The sequence below is a fragment of the Pseudonaja textilis genome, chromosome 3 (genome assembly GCF_049901715.1).
Source record: "Pseudonaja textilis isolate UNSWEBS1 chromosome 3, rPseTex1.2, whole genome shotgun sequence".
NCBI classification, from domain to species: domain Eukaryota; kingdom Metazoa; phylum Chordata; class Lepidosauria; order Squamata; family Elapidae; genus Pseudonaja; species Pseudonaja textilis.
Genome location: NC_141992.1, coordinates 24528544 through 24550387, shown reverse-complemented (window position 1 = coordinate 24550387; position 21844 = coordinate 24528544). Strand labels below are relative to the sequence as shown.

At 36.0% G+C, this 21844-nt stretch overlaps 1 protein-coding gene across 2 annotated transcripts in view; it reads left to right on the top strand.

The window, feature by feature from the left end:
* RIMS4 (regulating synaptic membrane exocytosis 4) overlaps positions 1-19994 on the top strand; it is a 104425-nt gene extending 84431 nt beyond the window's left edge. For both annotated transcript variants that reach the window (XM_026697310.2, XM_026697309.2), the window contains exons 3-6: positions 4862-4974; positions 7161-7262; positions 9412-9551; positions 12554-19994. In XM_026697310.2, coding sequence (XP_026553095.1) covers positions 4862-4974; positions 7161-7262; positions 9412-9551; positions 12554-12772 — 574 coding nt within the window. In that variant the 3' untranslated portion in view covers positions 12773-19994. The remainder of the gene's footprint in view (positions 1-4861; positions 4975-7160; positions 7263-9411; positions 9552-12553) is intronic.
* Positions 19995-21844: the final 1850 nt, after the last annotated feature.

Below are 21844 nucleotides of genomic sequence, written 5' to 3'. Positions count from 1 at the left end.
CCTTTCCAGTTTCTCAGCATCCTTCATGGATTGTGGTGACCAAAACAGGATACAATCTTACCAATGCAGCAGAGCCTGAAACTACACTTTCTGTGATCTTATATCTTATATTCCATTGGTTCTTTTGGTAGATATGGCACTCTATTGGTTCATGTTCAATCTTCAGATTCCTAGGACATCCACATTCTTTTCACAAGTACTATCATGCTTTTTCCAAGTCAGAAGCCACTTATAATATTTATAACATGGGAGAAAATGCAGCAATGCTTTAATTTGTTAACAGCTCCTAATTCTAGTAATTGATTGTCTAAAGTGGCCAAGTGGTCAGATGAATGTGGGCAAAAATTATATAGCCAAATCAGAAAGATTTGGGATTGCTATTATTACCCATTTTCTAATAAACATGATTTGGATCTTTACCTGTTTTTTCCACCAAAAAAAGGATTCTTATTTTGCAGTCATCTCAAAGTTCCATTAGCAAAATGATTTCTACTTCCCCTCTTCAGTCTTCTCTCTCTTTCTTCCCCTTCTGCAGGGTGCTGGAAAAATGGAAACCTTATAAGGTCACTGAAAATTATATTAGGTGTGTCTTGTGATCAAATTTCAAGTGAGATTATTTAACATTGTGGTGGAATGTTGTTCAGAGACACAACAGGGAGGTACGTTTCCCAAGGAGCAAGGGGGCTGTTCAGTGTGGAAGTTTTGATGTATAGGAAGAGAGCCAAGGTAACCCTCCCTAACCTTTTACAGAGTACATGTAATAATTATGCAAATTTGTGCTTAAGTCTGGCAAGATTCCTGTCTATAGGTGAGCAACAGTACTTGGAAGTAACTTCTTGTGTCATTCTTGATTCCTTGCACTCACAAACCTACAAAAAAGTCCCCAGTGCTTGACTGAGGATAATGTGACCTTATTTCTCATCCACACCCTCATTTTCTTGCTGATAGCTTTCTTTCCGCTACAATGGCCCAGCAATCCTCTCTGTCCTCTGCTGACCTTGTTCAAACCTGATGATACAGCACTTATTGGTTCATCAGCTGCTCCTCAGGGCAGGTTTTTCCATCAGTATAAAGTTTTGAGGAGGACTTTTCCTAAAGCCATCTGATCTAATTTTCTTTAAAAATCATTAACATGCTGCTGAAAATGAGTACATTATTAGTTGTACTGACTAGAAGGCAAAAATGATAGAAGGCAAGAGATTGAAGGGATTTAAAAGAGGTGGCTCATTGAGTTTAGTTTAGTTTTGTTCCTTGCTTGCATATGTAAAGATCAGAAAGCCAAGCACAGAGGACAAAGCCTTTGTTAAATAAAGAATGCAGAGGTTTCTTCAGGTCTGGTAGAATTAATAGAACTGTGAACTTCATATTTTATGTAATAGAGAATGAGTAGAGCCCCTCCCCCTCCCAATCAATTTCCTTCTTCCCTGATTTATCTTTTCTGGAATGTACAAGAAGCAATTTGTCTTAATCCTTTTGCTTGGGGTTCTTTTTTTTTGGGGGGGGGGGGGGTCAAGTTGCACAGGAACCTGTCTACAATTTAGTTAAGTGCATCAAGTCAGTGTTGACCTCCAGTGACTGCATGGATAAATCCCATCTCAACCTGTCTCTAGTAATAGTCTGGACCTTCTGGAGTTTCTTTTAAGAATATTTTCACTTAATATCACTACTCCATTTTGTTTCTTTAACTTCCCTTTATTTCCAGTTTCCTCAACCTAAACATGTACGTACACACAAACACATACATATATGTACACACACTATATATATTAGGGCCATTAAGCATTTGCATCTTAGGTACAAAGTATGGTAGTTTGGAGTCCTTTTCCTACTGCTGATTTAAGGTGATCCCCAACTTGATCCAAGATGGCGCCAACAATTGCTGCCTCGGTGAAATGCTCTTTAATGGTTTCTTTATTCTTTATCATTCTCTGCAATTCACTATGGATTTCATACTCACGAGACTATCTGCCAAGAATTGGGCAATGTTTCTTTAAGGAGCAGCTTTCTGATTCCTCACCCACCCCCCACCCCCCCAGTCTTTGCAAATGCAGAGGAGATTCTAACTAATTCCCTGGTACTATGGATTACAACAAACAAAGGAAAGAAGCGGCAGTGCCAAAAAAGGAGATGAGATAAAAGAGCAGGAATTTTAAATAGACTAAAGAATGTCGGGGGGGACCCTCTCCCTTCAATCTTTCTGACTAATTTACGCTAACTTGCTAACAAAATGGATGAAATTCTCCTTTTAAATAGATGCAATTCTAATTTCTACAATTCAGCAGTTCTCTGTTTTACTGAAACCTGGCTTAATGAAGAAATTCATGATGACAACAGCATATACATCCCAGGATTTCAAATATTTAGATCAGCCACTCTCTTTATATCATCCAAACATCATTGTACTGACATAACAGTAATGAGGATAGGTTTTGTACTATCTCAGTGATGGTTAGATGATGCCATAAAGATGTTTTAGCTTTCTAATGAGGAAGGGCAGGAAGTGTAGCATAAGGCAAAAACAAATGGTAGAACAGGATGTATCACTTTAAATTGTAAATAAAAATATTATTCATGAATATTTCTTTACATAAAATTCTGAAGCTCCTTAAACAGAATGCTAACTTAATATGCTGGGATGAAATCTTTCAGCGCCTCACTATTTTTTTTTTTTTATTTACAAGGGATTTGGAGGTAAAGGCTGAAATCTCCCCTCCCATTTTTAAAAGGATTCCCACCAATTGATTAAAATGGTATAATTAACTTTCTGCTATTTTCTTCTGTGAGATGTGTTGATCAGGCTTCTGACAAAGGAGCTTACTGCTATAAATTTCCCAATAAAATCAAACAAACATATTGAAAGCAAACATTACAATATCTGTCTGATAATTCTAAAAACGCAAATGTGGAGATGATGTTTTCCTGAGGCCAATTTCTATAACATTAGAAACATTATACAATTCCAGTTTATAAAAAGGACCCAAAAAGGAAGGTACTGGCTTATAGTCTCTTCTAGATAATTGTTGCAAAAGTTAATAAAGACCACATTATCAAGGAAAAGTCAAGGACAGATCTTAAAGATCAATATGGCTTCTGCAAATAAAGTCTGCAAACTTAATATTTAATAAAGTTTTATTTCATCAACACTGTCAAAAGCATGTAGACTAAAGATTTTGTAGTTATTATTAATCTGGATTTTCAAAAAAGCATATGATTAAAATTCCTCCCAAAACAACTCTTCAGTTACCATATAGCACCGAAATGGAGGTTCTCTACTGGCCAATATTTAGTTGAAGAACATATATAAGTGGAAGAGTTTTATAAAGTAATAATCCCTTCATGTTCTGTTAGAACTAGAAATCATTAATTATTTCATATATGATGGACAGTAAATGACAAGAAGTGGTCCAGGTTTGTTCAGGAAGATTAAAATAAAACTGAAGAAGACTAAAGAAGATTTAAGAAGATTTCATCAAACTGATGGAACAGACATCCGTCTCAACCTTAGTTATGAATAAAAAGGTCAAAGTAATGTTTTGTTTTGATTTGCAACATGATGAACAGAATATAAAAGCAAAATAACCTTATTTAATTAAATTAACTAGGAACCTGAAATTGGTAATAAACAGCTGTTAAACCTCTGTTGTGAAGTTAAACCAGGGGATTAAAAAGTGATGTATTTTTACTTCTCATATTCATTTTTAATAAATAGATTTGTCAAGGTTTTATATTGTGGTTTTGTTTTGTTTGTTTTGTTTTATTCCTTTGCTTTTATTTTTGTTGTTATTTTATACTGTATTGGGGTCATTGGTAGAAAACTGAGTCAGCTGTCCAAGAAATAGATCTTGACACTATAGTTTATGGCTTGATGAAACTGTTCATTGGATGTGATTGCTGTGCAAAATGCAACTTCCATGTTGGAAGTTCTTAAGACAGGAATTGAAAATAGATCAATAGATAAAATAGTATTTTAAACTGATTGTTGCCTCTCAAATGATTGTATTATATTATGCAGCTTGAAAAGACTGCATAATTAAAATGATAAAGAGGATATGAGTAATGATTTGGGAGCAATGAGTCCAATTTCCCCCTCAAAAAAACAATGAGCACAATTTGGGAGGCATTTTACATTAGGGAAAAAAGCACCCCTGAATAAGATGAGGAGTGGTATTTGATTATAAAATTATATATTAATTGGGTTTTTTTTTTCCTCTCCAGCTGAGTCAAAGAGGTGCCCAATTTTTTTTAAGAAAATTATCAGCCTATTCCATAGCAGATTCAGTATGTCACATTCTGTTATTTTAGTTTCTGAACAGAATCTTTAAAAAGAATAACAAGCTTAGTTTTTTTTAAATTCTATAAGAGTAGATAGATTCCCCCCCCCCCCCAATCTCCAGCACTTTCACTTAGTATAAATAACAAATAGCTGGTCTGTGCAATATTAGATTTCTTCTAAAAATGTATACTTCAGAACAGAAATTCATTAAAACATTAATTGCAAATTACTTGGCTCTGCAGGATAGATTTTTGTATTTTTCTGCGGAATGGGGGTGGGGGGGAGTACAGCTGAGAAAGGGCAAACATCTAATATTGGTGTAGAAAATTATATTTTCCTCAAATTCTTTTACCAAGAAGAATTTGCCTGTAATTATCTGTACCTGCTCACACATATATAGTTCCTAAATTAGAAAGAGAAATTGACTGAGAAAGACATGTAACAATCTGAGTGAAAATCAGTGAGAATGGTATCTATAGAAATAGTTATTCATTCTATGCATATCTTCAAGTAATTGCCGACTATTTAATTATCAGGCCATTGTAAAAACTTGAAATAATCTCCAGTACTAACCTACTGATTTTTCAGCTTGAATTTCAATGGAGTTCATCTGGCATCCGCTGGGCAGTTCAGTGATTTCTTGGGCAGCATGGGACCAGCACAGTTTGTGGGTCGCCAGACCTTGGCCACTACCTCCATGGGTAAGAAACAAAAATATATATATTTGTCTGAATGTAAGTATTCATTTAGCCTAATCTATCTCTGTGGTGCTTTAGAAAGGATTGGCTAGATCAGGGATGTCAAACTCATGGCCCGCGGGCTAGATTTGGCCCACAGGGTGCTTAGATCTAGCCTATGGGGCTGGCCTGGAAATAGCAAAGGACTGACCTGCAGTGCCTCTGCTAGTGAAAATGGGGCATGGAGTGGCTGCCTGTTCTCCCTGTGCCCCATTTTCAGCCTGGACAGCCTCCTGCAGCCTCCTGCCAGCCAAAATGGGACTCAGGAGGACTGTACGCAGCACCCCTTGTGCCCTATTTTGGCCGGCAGAGTGCTGCAGGAGATGTCCTTCCCAACTGTGGTCCATCCTGTCTCCTCCCCTCCTCCCCAGCCGGCCCGTGGAGGACAACTACAATGCTGATCCTCAAAGAAATCCAGTTTGACACCCTGGGCTAGATGAATCCGTATCACAAGAGGTCAGGGAAGACAACAGGGAGAGATATGGAGAAAAAGAGGAAGGGAATAAGTCCTAATTTCAGTAATATACTTTGCCTTAGCAGTTAAAAGGATAAAGAGATTAAAAGGTTTTCCAGTGTTCATAAGGAAGCAACCAGTGCAATTGAGCCGGATAGTTTAAATTGAAGGAAAAACAGATGAAAAGGTTTAAACTATATTCTCTTCAACTTAGTGATCTGCAGCAGTAATCTTTTGTTCCCTGAATGCTGTAACATTCTGTTTATTAAAGCAGACCCATTTTCTTCCTAGCTTGAAACACATCCTTATATATAAGATGGCTAAGGGGTCCAGGCCATCCTTTTCTCTGTCATCACAGGCCCTAATAATGGGCATGGCATTGCAATCGGAACCTTGCTCATATTGTGTATGGATGCAAGGTGGAATAACCTCTGTCACAATGCCAGGACCACCATCTTATCGATTTTGCCACTCTAGCCACACTATAGATATCTTCGGGTGACCAACTTATATGGTAATCTGTATTAGTTTAAAAAGAGCTATGCCCTACTCTGTAGAGTTGTCTATTACCATACTTTACATATTTAGAAATTTTGTTCTATTACAACATATTTAATTATGCTATGAAGTTCGGGAGGGATGGAGGGAAGAAAGAAGGAAAGAAAGAAGAAAAACGAATCTTCTGCAGAACAATCCCTGTAGCTGCAAGCAATTCTTTGTAACCCTGTCTCCAAAATGGGCAAGGATTCCTGAAATTAGCTGAAGCAAGGAGGCAAAACAGAATGATTAGCAGTGTTTTGGAGTATTTCTTGAGGAAAAGGTCAAAGAGAAACAGATGGAAAAAGTGCAAGCATGTTCTTTCTGGGCAGATGGTCTCTTTCCCCCCCTCTCTTTTCCTTGTTGATTCAGATAATATCTCTAATTGTAGCTGTTTTTTCCCATCTTATTTGCACTATTGCCACTGTAGTATTGTTAGAGGAAATGTAGCAGTTAAGATGCTGCCCTGTAGATCAAAACAACTCAGATTCAAGGCTTCACGTGACCATAGAGCTCCCAGAGTGATGGGGGCAGGGGAGGGGGGGCTGGTTCTTCTTTCACAGCCTAACCTATCTCAAAAGGTTGATATTAAATAAAATAATGGGGAATCCTCCATGCAAACTGTCCTCAACTGTCCTGTTAGTAAAATAAACAGCAATTGTATTTAAACTTACATACTGTCCCATAGTGCTTTACATCACTCTTGTTTACAAGGTAAGCATTATTTGCATACTGCCCCCAACGATCTGGGTCCTCATTTTACTGACCTTAGAAGGATGGAAAGCTGAGTCAACCTTGAGCCCCAACAGGATCAAACTCCAGGCTGTGGACAGACCTGTACCACCAGGGCTCCAATAAACAAGCACAAATTTTAAAAATGAGGATTTGGGTCTCACATGAATACTCCTTCCTCATGTTGTATTTAGTGCTAAATTGCTGAGGTGATGGGTGAACACAAAATGTCTGGAAGGAACTGTTTGGAAAAGCTATCTCTAAATGTTGCAATTTCTCTTAGAAATAATCAATGCTCAATAGACCCTGTATATTTAAAAGCCTTTTAAATGTAAAGAACCTGTTGAATATTGCTCTTTTCTATGGGATATTGGGATTAAACATTAAAACTATTTGGTTTTTAATTTACACCTTGCTTGGTGCACAGGAGATGTCGAAATTGGATTGCAAGAACGAAATGGACAACTGGAAGTGGATATTATTCAAGCCCGAGGATTGACCGCAAAGCCTGGCTCTAAAACCCTTCCAGGTACTATATTTCAATCTCAGTTCTTTCTTCCTTTTAATAAAATGTTGTTTCATCACTGTTGTTTCAAAATGTTGGACAATAGCTGCACCCTTGTTGTTGTTAGTAGAAGCTGCTTCATTCTAGAATGAATAATCAGTAAGGACAGATGATTTTACAGCAATTTATTTCTCTGTACAGTGCACCTAAGTGTTTTAGGGATAGCTGAATGATTTGAAGTCCTTCTGTGAGATATTTTCAGAGATGGATAAACACTTTTAAAGATGTTTAAAATAAAACCCACACCTTTTGAAAAGTTGCAATCCATTGTAAAATATTCCCAGACCCAAGCAAGTCTAGATTAAGGCTTGAAATATTTTGCCAATATTCTATTTTCACCAGCTAGTTTTTTCCTGCCAACCCACTCCCAAAAGTGCCCCTTCACCTTTCCTTAATATTGTGCAGGTTATAAACTGGGGACTAATCTGAGAAGACATTGATTGGCCAATTTTGCCAGTGACAATTTACCTGAACAATTCCTGGATTTGGAGTGATGTTCCTAAGCATTCAAGAACTAATATGGCTGGATAGGCAGGAATGTTAGCTACTCTACTAGGTAATGTGACTGCATGGAGTAAGCAATCTATTAGGGAACTGTTTTGCTTGCAAAAGGGATGAAGAAAGGTATGAGAAAGGGAAGATCAAACCATTTTGTTATTCTCCTTATACGGTAGTTCCCACATTTTTACATTTCTGTTTCAAGGCATTGAGGAATATTATTGCAAAATGATGGGCCATGAGCAGTTCACCAACTGTTAAAACCTAGCAAGAATGGTTGGTTCCATGTCATTGGTTAACTTTATTATAAAGTCTCTTATAGAGATAAAAAGGTGTGTGCGAGATAGTGAGAAAAACTCTTCCAACCATTGCTAAGAATTGGACTTTTCATTATAATTGTGAACTGTCATTGTAGCTGTAAATAAATCAAGCTATCGCTATGGGAAATCAATTGCACTCCATGTAACACAATTTAATTACACAGGAGTGGTCTTATGATGTGTGATCCATAGCAGAAGCACAGTACACAAAGATTAAAGTGTATCTCTTTTCCCTCCCTGCTATTATTGGAACAAAAATTCATCCCTTTATGCAACTAGGAACCCTAGGAAGAAAACCCCCTTCTTACTTTTCTTACTGGGAAACTTAATAATGACAAGGTCTCTAGCTATGAGAATGGAATGAAATTTTTGTTCCAATAAGAAGAAATAAGATGTTCTGTCTCCATTCACTGCTTTCCCAGTAAAGACTGAACACACATATATATTTGCATATCCACTAGCAGCCAATGCAATTCACAAAGATGAATGTTAATTCTACTGAATTGACTAATGTTGATCACTGTATGAGGAGTTGTATTTTGCACCAACTGCAACTTCCGAGTTGCCTTCTTAGAAGGCAGGCAGCTTAACTGGGAGATGAGTCACTGTTTTCTGCACTTCATGGTCCAGGAAAATTTGCAACTGACCGAACAGCCAGAGCTGGCTGAAAGTTCCCTGGCCATAGATCCCAACTTGCTGCTCTACTGAAGCAGTGAAACCAGAAGAACCCTCAGTTTGTACATCAGCTTCTTCAGATAAACACAATTCCATCAAGAGTAATAAATGAAGCAAATAGGGCCCAGAAGGCATTTGTATAAACAGTAACATTGTCTTAATGGGAGTCAGTTTCAGTTTGCTCACCCTCGTCCAATCCTCACAATCTTAAGGTACTAGATCAGGGCAGCCATCAAGCGAAGTTCAAACGGAAATCTTTAAGTAAAGCTCAGCTTCCGTTGAGTTTCTTGTTAGCAATGCAGAAATGTTTGCCACTGCCTTTTTGTAAAATATATTTTGATTTTTCAGCCTAGCTTACAGCCTTGGTATTTCCTTGAGATTCAAGTAGTAGTCAGTTTTGATCTTGCACAGATCAGTTAAGCCAAGTATTAGCCTTTGCTGAGACACACAAGTGAAGAAACTTTCTTTTTTAAACTTCTTAAAAATAAAGCCAGTAACTATACAGGTAACTCTTTCCACAAAACAACTTCCTGCCTGTGAAAAAAGCCACATGAGCTTCATGGGTGGATTTTTTTAAAACAAAAAAAGTCAGCTTTGAACTTACCATGCTTTTCTTCCAGCGGCATACATCAAGGCCTATCTCCTAGAAAATGGGGTTTGCATTGCAAAGAAGAAAACTAAAGTGGCTCGCAAATCTTTAGACCCCCTGTACAATCAAGTGTTACTTTTCCCAGAGAGCCCTCAAGGCAAAGTACTTCAGGTAAGGTGCAATTTGTTCACTTTATTTATATTCCACCTTTCTATTAAAATTGTTTTCAAGACACAATAAAAACTAGATAAAATAACATTATGATCAAAACTTTTGTGGGAAGAAATATCTATCTGGTTCAGTTCCAAGCCAGGAGGAAGGCACTGGAAATAAAATGGAGGCTGGAGGCTAGTTGGAAAGAGGGTCCATTTATTGATAAAGCAAAAACACCAAGCACGTGTGATTCTGGGCAGCTGACAAAATGGAGTTGAGTGTGGGGTTTTATACCTTCTTTGGGCTTTGCATTTGAGTTTCCTGTTCCTGTGCAAGAACATGAAGTCTATTGCCTGTTGCCAGATTCCTATGGGGTCATGTAGGGCTATGTAGAGGTCATAGCTGGCTCTATAGGCAAAAGAGGAAATGCAAATCCTAGGTGTGTATCTGAGTTCCCAGGTTTGGTTGAAGTTTGGACTGTTCTGAGGGTGATGCAATTCCTATTGTGATTTAATGACTTTCGTTCTGTTTTGGCTATTTGGTGAGAGTATTTGCTTATGAATGGAGCTATCTGGATACTTCTCTTCCTTCAATAAGCTCTTTATCTCTTAAGTGCTGACATCTGCTATGGGCTATTAAGAAAAGATGGGGGCTGCTTTCTGCCTCTAAAACATATTTCTCCATTTCTCATTTAGGAAAATATAATATTTTGACTTTTTAAAATATTCCTCAAAATATTTCGTTCTCCTAGGAGAGGGTAGGTGCTGACTTTCTACACTCTTTAAATGAAATGAAAAGCATACCAATGGAGGGAGGAGGCAGGGAAGAAGGTACCAAAATCTAATTAAGGAGCAAGAGTTTCAAAAGCCCAATGAAATGTGTTTACTTGCTGGCAAAAAGTCTGGAGAGTGCACACGAGAGTGCTGCTGCACTAGTCAGTAAGTAATTTCAGATCTTAATGTTTACACAACATCAGCAAAACAGCTTCTATCTGGCTCTTCTGCAGAGTGAAACTAATATTTTCCTGCTGCAATGTTGTGCTTGTTTGAAATGGGGTAGCAGAGAGCTTCCTTCTATCCTTCCTTCTGCCTGCAGAGATCCTCTAAAAGAGATGGTATTCTGAGGGCTTTGTACTTCCACTTAATAATCCAGCCAAAAGAAGCAGAAGTAAATTTGATCAAACTTTTCTGTTTCTCTTCAGCAGAACAAACAAAAAAAAAAGATCTTAGAATCAGAGGCTGCTTCCTGCCACTCCAGTGAAAACATTGTTGAGGGGAAAAAAATATTCCTACAGGATTCTGAGCAGCCATCTTAGAATTTTCTCAATGTTCTCAGCATTTCAAGTCAATAGAATAAACATATAATCACAATCGGTTTATAAACAGCTTTTGAGAGTTTGAGAAGTGAAAATATTAGTCATGTCAAGTACTTGAAATCAGAGCTACATTTCCCTCCTTTTGCAGAGAATTTCTGAAACCATCTCTGGTATTTTTGACAAATATACTCCCAGCTTGTTTATTTTATTTGATGTATATTGCTAACAGTATGTAAAAGTAACGTTGGGCAACTTAAAGGAACATGAAAAAACTAAAAATAAAACAAAACACATTCTAAAAAGGTACGGCATTGGAATGTTAAAAACAAACAGAGTAATGAAATAGAAATATCAACAATAACAGAAGCAGTTGAGGCTAACCAAATCTTGGTCCCACAAATCTCATTCAAGGGTCTTAAACTCTGTATGGATTCATCCCATGTTCTGATGCAATTTTCAGGGGGAAAGTCAGAGATTTTAGGGCCTTGTGAAAAGAGACATCTTGATCTATTCCAGAGCTTAGGGAAAAATAGGTTTACAAGAGTCATTCAAAGGCAGTTCAAACTTCTTGTGGACTGCTATTGTGTACAGCAGGCAATGGGACAGAAAATACGTATTTCCTAGGATCCATTTGAAAATGTTACTGGATGAATGGGACTCAAAGCATGCCTGATGGGTCTTACAGAATGGGCAGAAAGAGTGGAGAAAGGCAGTCCCTTGGACAGCCAGGCCCTATAGTATGAACGCCATGTACTGTACATATGTCATATAACCAATACTTGAATTGCCTTAAGAAAAGAAATCAATGACCAGGGAAGTCATATACTTCCCACAATCAGCAGTCTTGCTGCAAAATTCTGAGGCCAGCTGGACTTTCTAAACAATATTCAACGATACAACCCAGCCCTGTAGTTAAGGATGGTGGAGGTATAATCAAATCAGTAACAGTTACTAGCCTGAAAACATATTGAAATATTTATAGTCCTTCGTTTATTTATATTTATGAATGACACAGTCCCCAATGATTCTAGATGGTATACAAAATGTAATTTTCAAAAACATTGTTCAGTGTAGCTGATAAAAGGATAAACCTCTACCAACTGGCTTGAGTAATTCATATGCCTTAAAGGGGGGGAATATAATAATGAAACATTCCCCACTGCTTTCCATAATTAGGAATCGTTCCTTTTCTCAACTGTACACTAATTTGTTTTTCTGGTTGTAATAGAAAATGACAAAAAGTGGAAGGAACCATAGCTCAATATGTAGTCACTTTCATACAGGAGGTCTTCAGTATGTTATAATTAGAGAAAAAAATAGGTCAGATAGTAAGAGACAGTGAGACCCCCAGCTAGCTATTGTAAGTAAGAATAAACAATGTTGGGGCTTGGAGGATCAAAAAATATAATGTAGATTAAAAGAGATGTCTATATTCCTATAGCTAGGCTGTTAGAAATGCTAATGCTATGTCAAAAGTAGAAATGCAGGAGACAAACCAATAGGTTTTTCCATCTTGACAATACTGGAACACCTGGTGTCAACTTCCTCTGATATTTTGCTCAAGTTTCTCCTTTTGATGTTGATTAGATCACAGCGTGTGACAAAGTTTGTCAAAAGAAAAAAAAAATCCTATATTAAAAATCTCTCAGGATCCATCATTTGTGTTCCTGGATCAAACTCAATCCATATCCTTTTTGTTCCCAAGGTGATTGTCTGGGGAAACTACGGGCGTATGGAACGCAAGTACTTCATGGGTGTTGCTCGGGTCCTCTTGGAAGAACTGGATTTGTCCACTATGGCAGTTGGTTGGTATAAGCTTTTCCCAACCTCTTCGATGGTGGATCCTACTACTGCTCCCCTTCTGCGCCAGTCCTCACAACTTTCCCTGGAGAGTACAGTAGGACCTTGTTGTGACAGATCTTAATGAGCAAGGAAGTACTAAGGGTACTGATTCTATTTTTAAGATCATGATCTCAAGGTTTTGTTTGCCTGAACGCTGTCCTCAAGTGCATTGCATCTTCAATCAGTCCCTGGGGGAGTCTGAAGGTGAGGATAGCCAAGTAACCTTGATGAAATCAAAATGGAGGCCACTGACCTTTCTCCATCCAAGTAGGAGGAGCTGTGGGGCACAAGTCCTAATTATGAAATGATGCTGATAAGACACACTTTTCGGTTTTTCATTTATTCACTGTCATCTGCACATCTTCAGATCAATGTAACATCTTGAAATGTTGCAACCATTTATTTTCATTGGGGAAGATGTTCTTTTTTAATACTATTTTACAAATTTGAAAATAAAATGAACTTTGGCTATTCTTAATTATTCAAAGCAAACATCTGACCTAAATAACAGCAGTTTCAGGGAAACTTTACGGGGTTTGTAAATGTTCTTTTTCCTTTTAAAGAGTGGGGAGGAGGGAGAAAGAACTGCAACTATTTCTTAGAGCAAGTTGCATTTAAGGTACAAGTACCATTGCTGTATTTTTTTAATACTGTGCCAAATTACCAGCAGTGTCTTCTACTACTATAGGACTTAGGTCAACAATACTGCTGAAGAATTATTTTGTGGGAAGAACTAGAAAAGATTCTAGGTCAATCGGTTGTAACACAGAACATAGCAAACCACTTAAGTGGAACACTGCGCAAAAATTTAAAATTGGAAAATTTGTAGAGATTAGATTTATTATTGGATATGAACATTGTCAGCACACAAAGACACACACCATACCTTACCTCAGCTTTTGCTGTGCTTCTTCTCGTTGTGTCTTCTTATTCCCATATTCTAGCCATGCTTTGGATTTTTAGTGCATATCTTTTGATGTAGAATAGGGTTTGGTTTCAAGGACAATAATTTATTCCACTATTGCAAGTAAAATTACAATACAAAGGTTTGCTTTATTTAAGGGACTGCACTAAGATACAAGAAGATGACATTCCATTTATGGAATATGTGCAAAGGGTCTTGGGAAGCTACATTTAACAGAAAGAAATTTTATTTGATCCAGTGTTGAGAGGCAACCTGGGGGAAGAAGAGGAAGAGTTGGATTTTTTCAAAGTTCAGTTGCAGGAAGTAGTAAAGGCATTTTCACAAGTGACTCTAAAAGCATTATGAGGTCTTTGAAGTTATTTGTGTTCATATGTGAATTATTATAATGCACTTTTGAATTAATGAGTGCAGGGAATAATTAAAATTGGCATTTTGGCTTTCATGTGGCTTTGTATGCTTGTACATATAGCTAATCTATGAGTGAACATGTCCTACTCGTATTATATTCTTGATTCGTCAATGCATCATTATACAATTGTACATGTTCCAGAAGCAGCAAATAAGGATATGGCTTCTACTGTGCTAGATATACTGATCTACATCTAGCATAAAGAGAATGTTTACTTTTTAGCAGAGTTAACTTTAAATCACCTTCAGTTTGCAGATGGAATAATGACTTTCTAACAAAAGTCACTTGTGAAAATGCTCCAGTTATTGCAGATTACCTTTGGGAGAATTTGAAACCTCTAAGAATAATAATAATGTAAATATTTTAAATTAGCCAATAAAAAGGTTAGCTATATATACACATATATAATATACAGCTAGACAATGATTATCAACAACAGTTGGTGGTGGATAATTTAATCACTATCCTAGATTACCTGGGCATTGTTCTAAATGAAGGCAGTAGAATTGCCTCTCCAATCTGGTCCTCACCAAATGTTTAGATTACTTGGCCCTAAATTCCCAGCCAGCATGAAGGATGTCCATATTTGGCTGGGAATTCTGGGATTTATACCCCAACACATCTAGAAAGAAACATTCATAAGAAGACTGCATTAGAGACAGCTGTTTAAAATCGTGTTTCATGCCAGGATTAGAAATTCTATCTAGATGTTATCATATATTCCTTTTAGTTTCTACTCTAATGATTGCTATGTTTTCTCTGTTAGAATGGCAACAGTTGTCTTCATTTCACAATTCAAGATTCCAAATTATGTATTAATATTTTGGAGCCATTTGAAAATGGCTTCCTAACCTGTTATTACAGCAGAAAGTAGTAATCAGGGGACACACACACAAAAAAAAGCATGGCTAAAGCATGACTATAGGGATACCCATGGAATGAAATCTAGACAGTTGTATGTTATATGTAGCATTTTAATGGTTTGTAAAATAGCAATCAAATGTTGATTGCAAAATCAATAGGTCGAATATGAACTCTGCTAGAAATAATCTAATATAGATAATAGAATACAAGAATGATATTAATTTTAAGCATTTACTATCATAAAACCTCCAGAGTTTCAGTCTGATTGTCTAAATCTATTTTATTTATGTGCTTTCCAGGGAATTTCTTTCAACATTCATATCAGAGAATTTCTGTGTATAGACTGAAAAAAGATAGTTGCAGTATAGACGCTGGTCAAATTATGTTATGACTCTTTAAGTTTATTTTTAAAAACCTTATACTTCAAGTTGGTATATATTCATATTTATGTATAGTAATTATTAGGCAATATTGTACAATATCTGTATGAATTAGAATAGTTTAGGTTAGATTTAATAGTTGGTAGCCAATCTAACTATCTTGTTGTTTAGAAGAACTATAGGAAACTGATGCATTTCAGGATTGGGAACTGAAGGGCAGATGGTTGTGTTTTATCAATTTAAAAAATGTTTTGGTTATTCAAACTTATAACTTTGATTGTATTTCGTATGTGTTCTGCAATCAGCTGCCAATTTTTACTGCAAATTTAAATATTATTTTTTCTTATATTCCTGGGATAATTGTCAACAAAATAAAACAGGCAACAAAAGCTACATCAGGAAAAAAAAACCCAAAGATTCCAGTAAGAGATTCTGTTAAATATAGCAAAATAGAAAATTAACATGATTAAAATTCACTTCTTAATAGATTAAAGTCCTAGAAGCATAAAAAAGCGCCTTGCATGCCTAGGGCAAAAACCATTGCTAAAAAGTTGAATGGGATAAAGATGATGAAATTTTCAGTTAGTTCTCATCCTCAGAAATTCTGCCTAAAGCAGTCTTGATTGAGAAGTATACATTATGGCATATGATTTAAGATATGTAAATGTACACCCTGCATTTGGAAATAGGCAATGAAATATAAAGTTAACTTATACATTTGTGGTTTATATATTTATTTACTGCAATATACAGCTGTCTGACTTGGAAGGTTGGGAACAACAATTAATATGCAAACTTGTACAGGAAAGTATGAAAAGTATAGAATACCAGCTGCATTGAAATATTTCTGTTAATTCAAGCTCATTTCAGTCCCAACATGAAGTCCTGGTGCATGTCCGACATGTGAAAAATGGGAGGGAAAGAGGTACTTGTAGCCTTTTAAATTTATGGAAATTATTTAGCCTTCTCATTCCTAGCATACAGAACAAAAGGCTTTCCCTGAATATGGCTATATTATGGGAATGGTATTATTAATACCATTCCCATAATATAACAAAACATAATATAATAAAACTGTGTCATCAGAGGGAATTAGCAATGCTCATGGTTGCAAGAGTCCAGCAATTATCATAAATGAAAAGGGAGGTATATAGATTTGATCTGAAAATAACCACTTCCAACCCCTACCTACATGCCTACCTTAAAAAAGGTCTTGTTCTTTTTTGGCATCAGAATTAAGTTATATTTTTAGGTGCAGTTTTTCTTCACCCTGTATACATCTGATAAAAGATGAGCAATTATTCTTTTTAAAACTGAGAGAGCCAAAGATGGTATAGAAAATTGCAAGAATAAGGACAGGATTTATCTTCCATCTTCCTAAAGGTGGAAAAGGAGAAACTAAGATTTGTTTAAGAGTGAAAAGATCTGCCGATAATAGTATTCATGGCACAGGATATACCCAGATTCAGAATTGAAATCTGTTTTTGAAAGAGGAAACTGAATCTGGGTTTCCAGTGCCTGAGAGTACCTGATTATTCTTTGTCGATAAGTAGAATTTATTTTGAAGATGAGAGATAAGACAAAATCCAGTAGTTCAACCCATTTCTGGCTCTGTGGTAAGAGTTCTGAAGAAAGAACAGAACAAATCACAAATGGTTTTATTATATATATAAAAACGCCTTTTTAGTGTTTCTAATACTGGATCTCTTCTAAATGTACTGTTTAAAAAGTAGTCATAAATTAATGTATAGAATGAAATTCTGTAGATGTTGAGGCATTAAGAATCTCAGTGTAAGCATGTATAGTAGAAACCATCTTAGATAGCAGGTCAACTTTTTAATGAAATACATTCTAAGTTTATTACAGGCTGTTTGACACTGGAGAAATATGTTCTTTAAAAACAAAAATGCTGTATTTTTTTTTTACAGAAGCTATAATTTAATCTTTTTTTAAACAGAAAATGTTTTGTGCTCTTGGTATAATATTGTTTTTTCTTGTCCATAGAAACATTTTTGAAACCTACTAGAAATAAATGGGTTACAAGATCATAGTAACTGATTTGTCCATTAAAACAGAACTTCAGCACAACTAATAAATTAACTTTGAAAGACTTTATTGATTTAATATTAGATACAGTATATTATAATTTAAACCTTTTAGTCTGGAAATGCAGAAATATGTAAATAGCTACCAGGAAATCTTCCTGTAGAAATTTCACTTGAAATTATAATTTAATAATATTAATATTGTGTAAGAATATTTGCAATTCTTTATTAAATCACTGCTAACAATCTTAAGAACTAAGCCTTTCTTGAAGGAATTGATGTTGTAATTTGAAGCTGAGGGAGAAAAAAGAGACTTACTTTGCTAATTGTCCTAATCCTATATCCCTATAAACAAAATAAAAGAGTCTTTTTATAATAAGTTTAAATAGTCTTACAAGCAATAATATCTTATTTTTTGGTGTGTATTGATTGTGATGTAGAAATGGCAGTACATGAATAGAATCTACAATTACATTCTTTGGGATTTCAGCTCTGGAATAGCCATATTAATCACCGTCCTTTAAGTGTGTTTTTGGTAATGCTCTGCCAATGGTCTAATTCTCAATTTACTTGTACAAGCAAATCCTTTCACTGACCATCACATTTGTGTAAGTTGAATTTCATAATACAGGGTTCAATATAAAATTTACAGATGTGTCAGATTTTCTAGTTTTGGGATCATTTAACATTTGTTGTTGTTATTCCAGGCTTTGCCACTGCCAAAATGTAAACTCTGAATTTTATAGTAGCACTGCCCCCTCTAATGGCCTCTTTGGCAAATGTTCCTCACTGAAAGAAATAAGTTGCAGTGCATTATTTTTCCTTGGCTGTATTCTAATATTTCTAACATGACATCAAAGCAGAGAAATACACGCACCTTTATAAAACCACAAGGATGAATCAACAGCCAAACCTGCAAAAGTTTATTGATAATGATTTCTGGGAACTTTTATCTAAGGCTTCTGCCTGATGACAGCTGTAGAATCTACTTTGCTGTTAAATAGCATCCAAACAACCAAATCAGCCCAATTTACAAAATAAATATTCTGTTCCATCCAGTGCTAAATAGAAGTGCTGAAATGCAAGGAGAAGGCAGAAAAAATGAGCAGGCAAAATCCCATCGAAAATATATTTTACTTTCTTGTGCTAAAATTTAGCTCAAATAGCCCTATTTTTGGCAATCCAAGGAAAATTAAATACCTTTGTGCTGATTAATTTAATCACCAGCTACATTTAGTGTGCCAAATTTAAAATAGCTGTCAGGGAACCATTCTTCTCAGGCCAGATCTGTTTTGTTACTTCCATCTGCCAAACTCAGAGCCCAAACACAACGGTAAATTATTTTCTCTAGAGAAGTCCACCTCTCTAATGCCAAGGCCTTCCCTAAAAAGTCACATTATGTATACTGGTGTTTCTCAACCTTGGCAACTTTAAGATGTGCAAACTTCAACTCCCTAAATTCTCAAGTCAACTAACTTAATAAGCCTTGACTAGTTTGATTATTTTAGTGTTTTAAGTTAATGTGTAAGAAGTGGTATATTAAATAAATAAAAACTGTATTTGTTTTCTTTATATGATCTGAGGGGAAAGCTTGTGGAATTCCTATGTAGTAAATGAGAACATTAGGTCATCTAGTTTGGGAAAAAAGCCTCTCCAATATTTCTGAGAAGGGTATAAGAGGTATCTTTTAAAAATTAGAAAAACTAGTGATTAACCTGGAATTGCTTATGCACAAAGCAAGTTTAAGCCAGAGCATATTTATTGGGTAAAATAACATGCCCAGAGCCAAAGTTAACTACTAGGAATGACTTGAAGCCATTTGATATATCTTGCATTTATCTCACAATGAAATTTTCAGGGGTGCTGCTTTTATGAACATCCTAAAGCTGATCAATATATATTGGACAACTTCCCTCAAAAACCCACATTGCTCAGCCCATATTGTCTTGTAATTATGTGATTTCCCTCCTTCTGCTTTTTCTCCCCCCAAATAAACATTAAGTATGATTACATAGCCAAGGGCTCCAAAAGAATAAAAACTCATATAGGTAAGCATATAGTTCGTTTCATGTGAGGCTTGATTAAGTCCAGCCTATTCTGCCCTGTACACAATAATTCTAGATATGAAGATAGTCAATATATACTATGTAGAAGTGTGGAAAAGAATGAGATATTGGCAGTCATCTACCTTCCTGCTCAAGGTAGGGTATCTCAGGTCCATTGCCATGCTTAGCTGGTGTTAGAATTAATAACCAGCACATGAGAATTCAGTTTGAGTAAATAAATAGATTTGGTTTGCTTTATTGCCAATTTGCAACTGCAGCACACAGCACAAGCTCTCCCCCAAAAGACCAAAGCACTAACTTCTACTAATGAATACTATTAAAGTTTTACTAAGGTGCATGAATTTCCCTGGTTGGAATTTTCTGTGGCAGATTGTTCTGCACACAATCGCAATGCTGTACATGTGGCAAAGTGTGATTTCACACATAGTGTCTGGCACCTTCATGTTGGATACTGTCTTTTGTCTTTAAGGGAAGATTCTGGTATACTGTTTTCTTCATTAATTTTATCTGGAAAATACACAATGGTTGGGTAATTTACAATTAAGTGTTAAGCTAAAGAAATTGTTGAAAATAATAATAATAAAATAATAAAAATCTTCTTTCATTTTTTAAAAACACGAATCTGAGGCTTTTATTGAATGCATGCTTTTTAACACATTGCATCAGAATTAAGGACACATTTTCCTTGTTCAGGAAAGAAATGAAGTAGAGAGAACATGCCCAATTTGCACCATACGTATTAGGTTCTCACTGCTTATGAGGATTTGAAATATGCTCACTTATTGCTGATTCCATTTAGGTTTAACTGTTGTAAAGTGCATTTTTATATTTTAAATGAAAGTGTTGTATAATATTATAACCTGTCCAAAAGTCTGTCCAAAAGGACTTCTAACCCAGATTATTATTGCTGCCATAATCCTGGACATTTTCCAGGTTTAAAAGGTATGTTCTCAACATTAGTTGGAAGAAAGTGGGAGCAGGAACTCTAACATATAAAACAAAAGAAATGTTGGAATTGAGTGAGATATTAGATGAGATCAATTCAGAAAATCACCTTAACTGAATGGGGTGCTCAGGTTTTTCCTTTCTAATGGGTTGCAATGTTCTCATAAATGTTATATAATATACTGACTAGGTAACATATACATGTTTATAAACAAATAAGATGTACGAATGAAGGAGAATATACACATCCCAGGATAATATTGCAGGATCCAATCTGGGTCTGTTACCGGGGCCAGAGGTTTTGTCTTCTGAGCTTTCAGACTCGTGGTGGAGGTCATTTTCAGGGAACTTAGAAGTTTCTTGAAGATGAGTTTTAGCACAAGTCCGAAAATTCAGAAGGCAAAACCTCTGGTCTAGGTAACCAAACCAGATTGGATACTACAAATAAGGTGTACATTGGTATTGCTTTCTGGAAATGTATTCGTTTCATAACCATCTTCAAAAGCAACAGACCCAATAACCAAACATTTGCATTCCCTGAGAAACAGCAAGAAAAAAAAAAGAAGATAATTGTGTCTAGTACTGCAAACGCAAGAATCTGAGATGGGGTGTGAAGCCAAAGTGGTATTTAAATAAACATTCCCAAGATGGAAGCTTCCTTCAGAAACGTGGATATAAATGTGAAAAATGTGCAGAATGGCCATTGATGAAAACTCTGGAAGCTAAAGTCCATTTGTGAAGACAATGGTCTGTTAAAAGGGAGACCATACTTGAAATTCTAAAAATGGGTCTTTATAGTTCAGGCCTACTTCCATGGCATTTCCATTCCTGTCTGCCTTCCAATCAAAGCAGTTTTCTCCTGCTGTCTCCAAATGACTACATTTGACTACAAAACACATTCAGATCCTCCTTGACTGAAACGTCCAGTCTTAGGGTATTTTTCTCCTAAATATTTTTAGCATTTCTTCTAAACATGGTGTGGCCCCAGTATTCCTCCTTGATATGGATGCCATAGTAAAGACATTATTGATAAGCCACATAGGCTGATAACACCGTTACGTTATCACTAGGCCAACAAATCTAAAACGTTGGACAAAACTGAGTATAGGATAGAAATGCATTGGCGAATGGTGAATGCGTTGGCTTTATCTGGAGTCAGTTACATACACATCCAAAGGTTTTATTCAAATTAACACACACCCCTTTGATCACAGCAATGGAAGATGGAATAAAATGTTGAAAGGAATGAGAGGACGAAATAAAAACCAGAAAGAATAGCAAAGTTAAGTAAGAAATGATAAGTTTGCTCTATTCTTGGTAATCAAAAGTTTAACATAAGAATGTGAGAGAGCCACTATAAAATCCCCTACTCCAGTTTCCAAAGGCAACATCAATTTCTGACAGTTGCTAAGCAACTAGTAGCCTTAGCATCAATATTACCTAGCAACATCAGCATGGTAATGGCAACAAACAACATTACCATGTTTTGCTTGATGGTTTGCCAGATTCTATAGGACCTA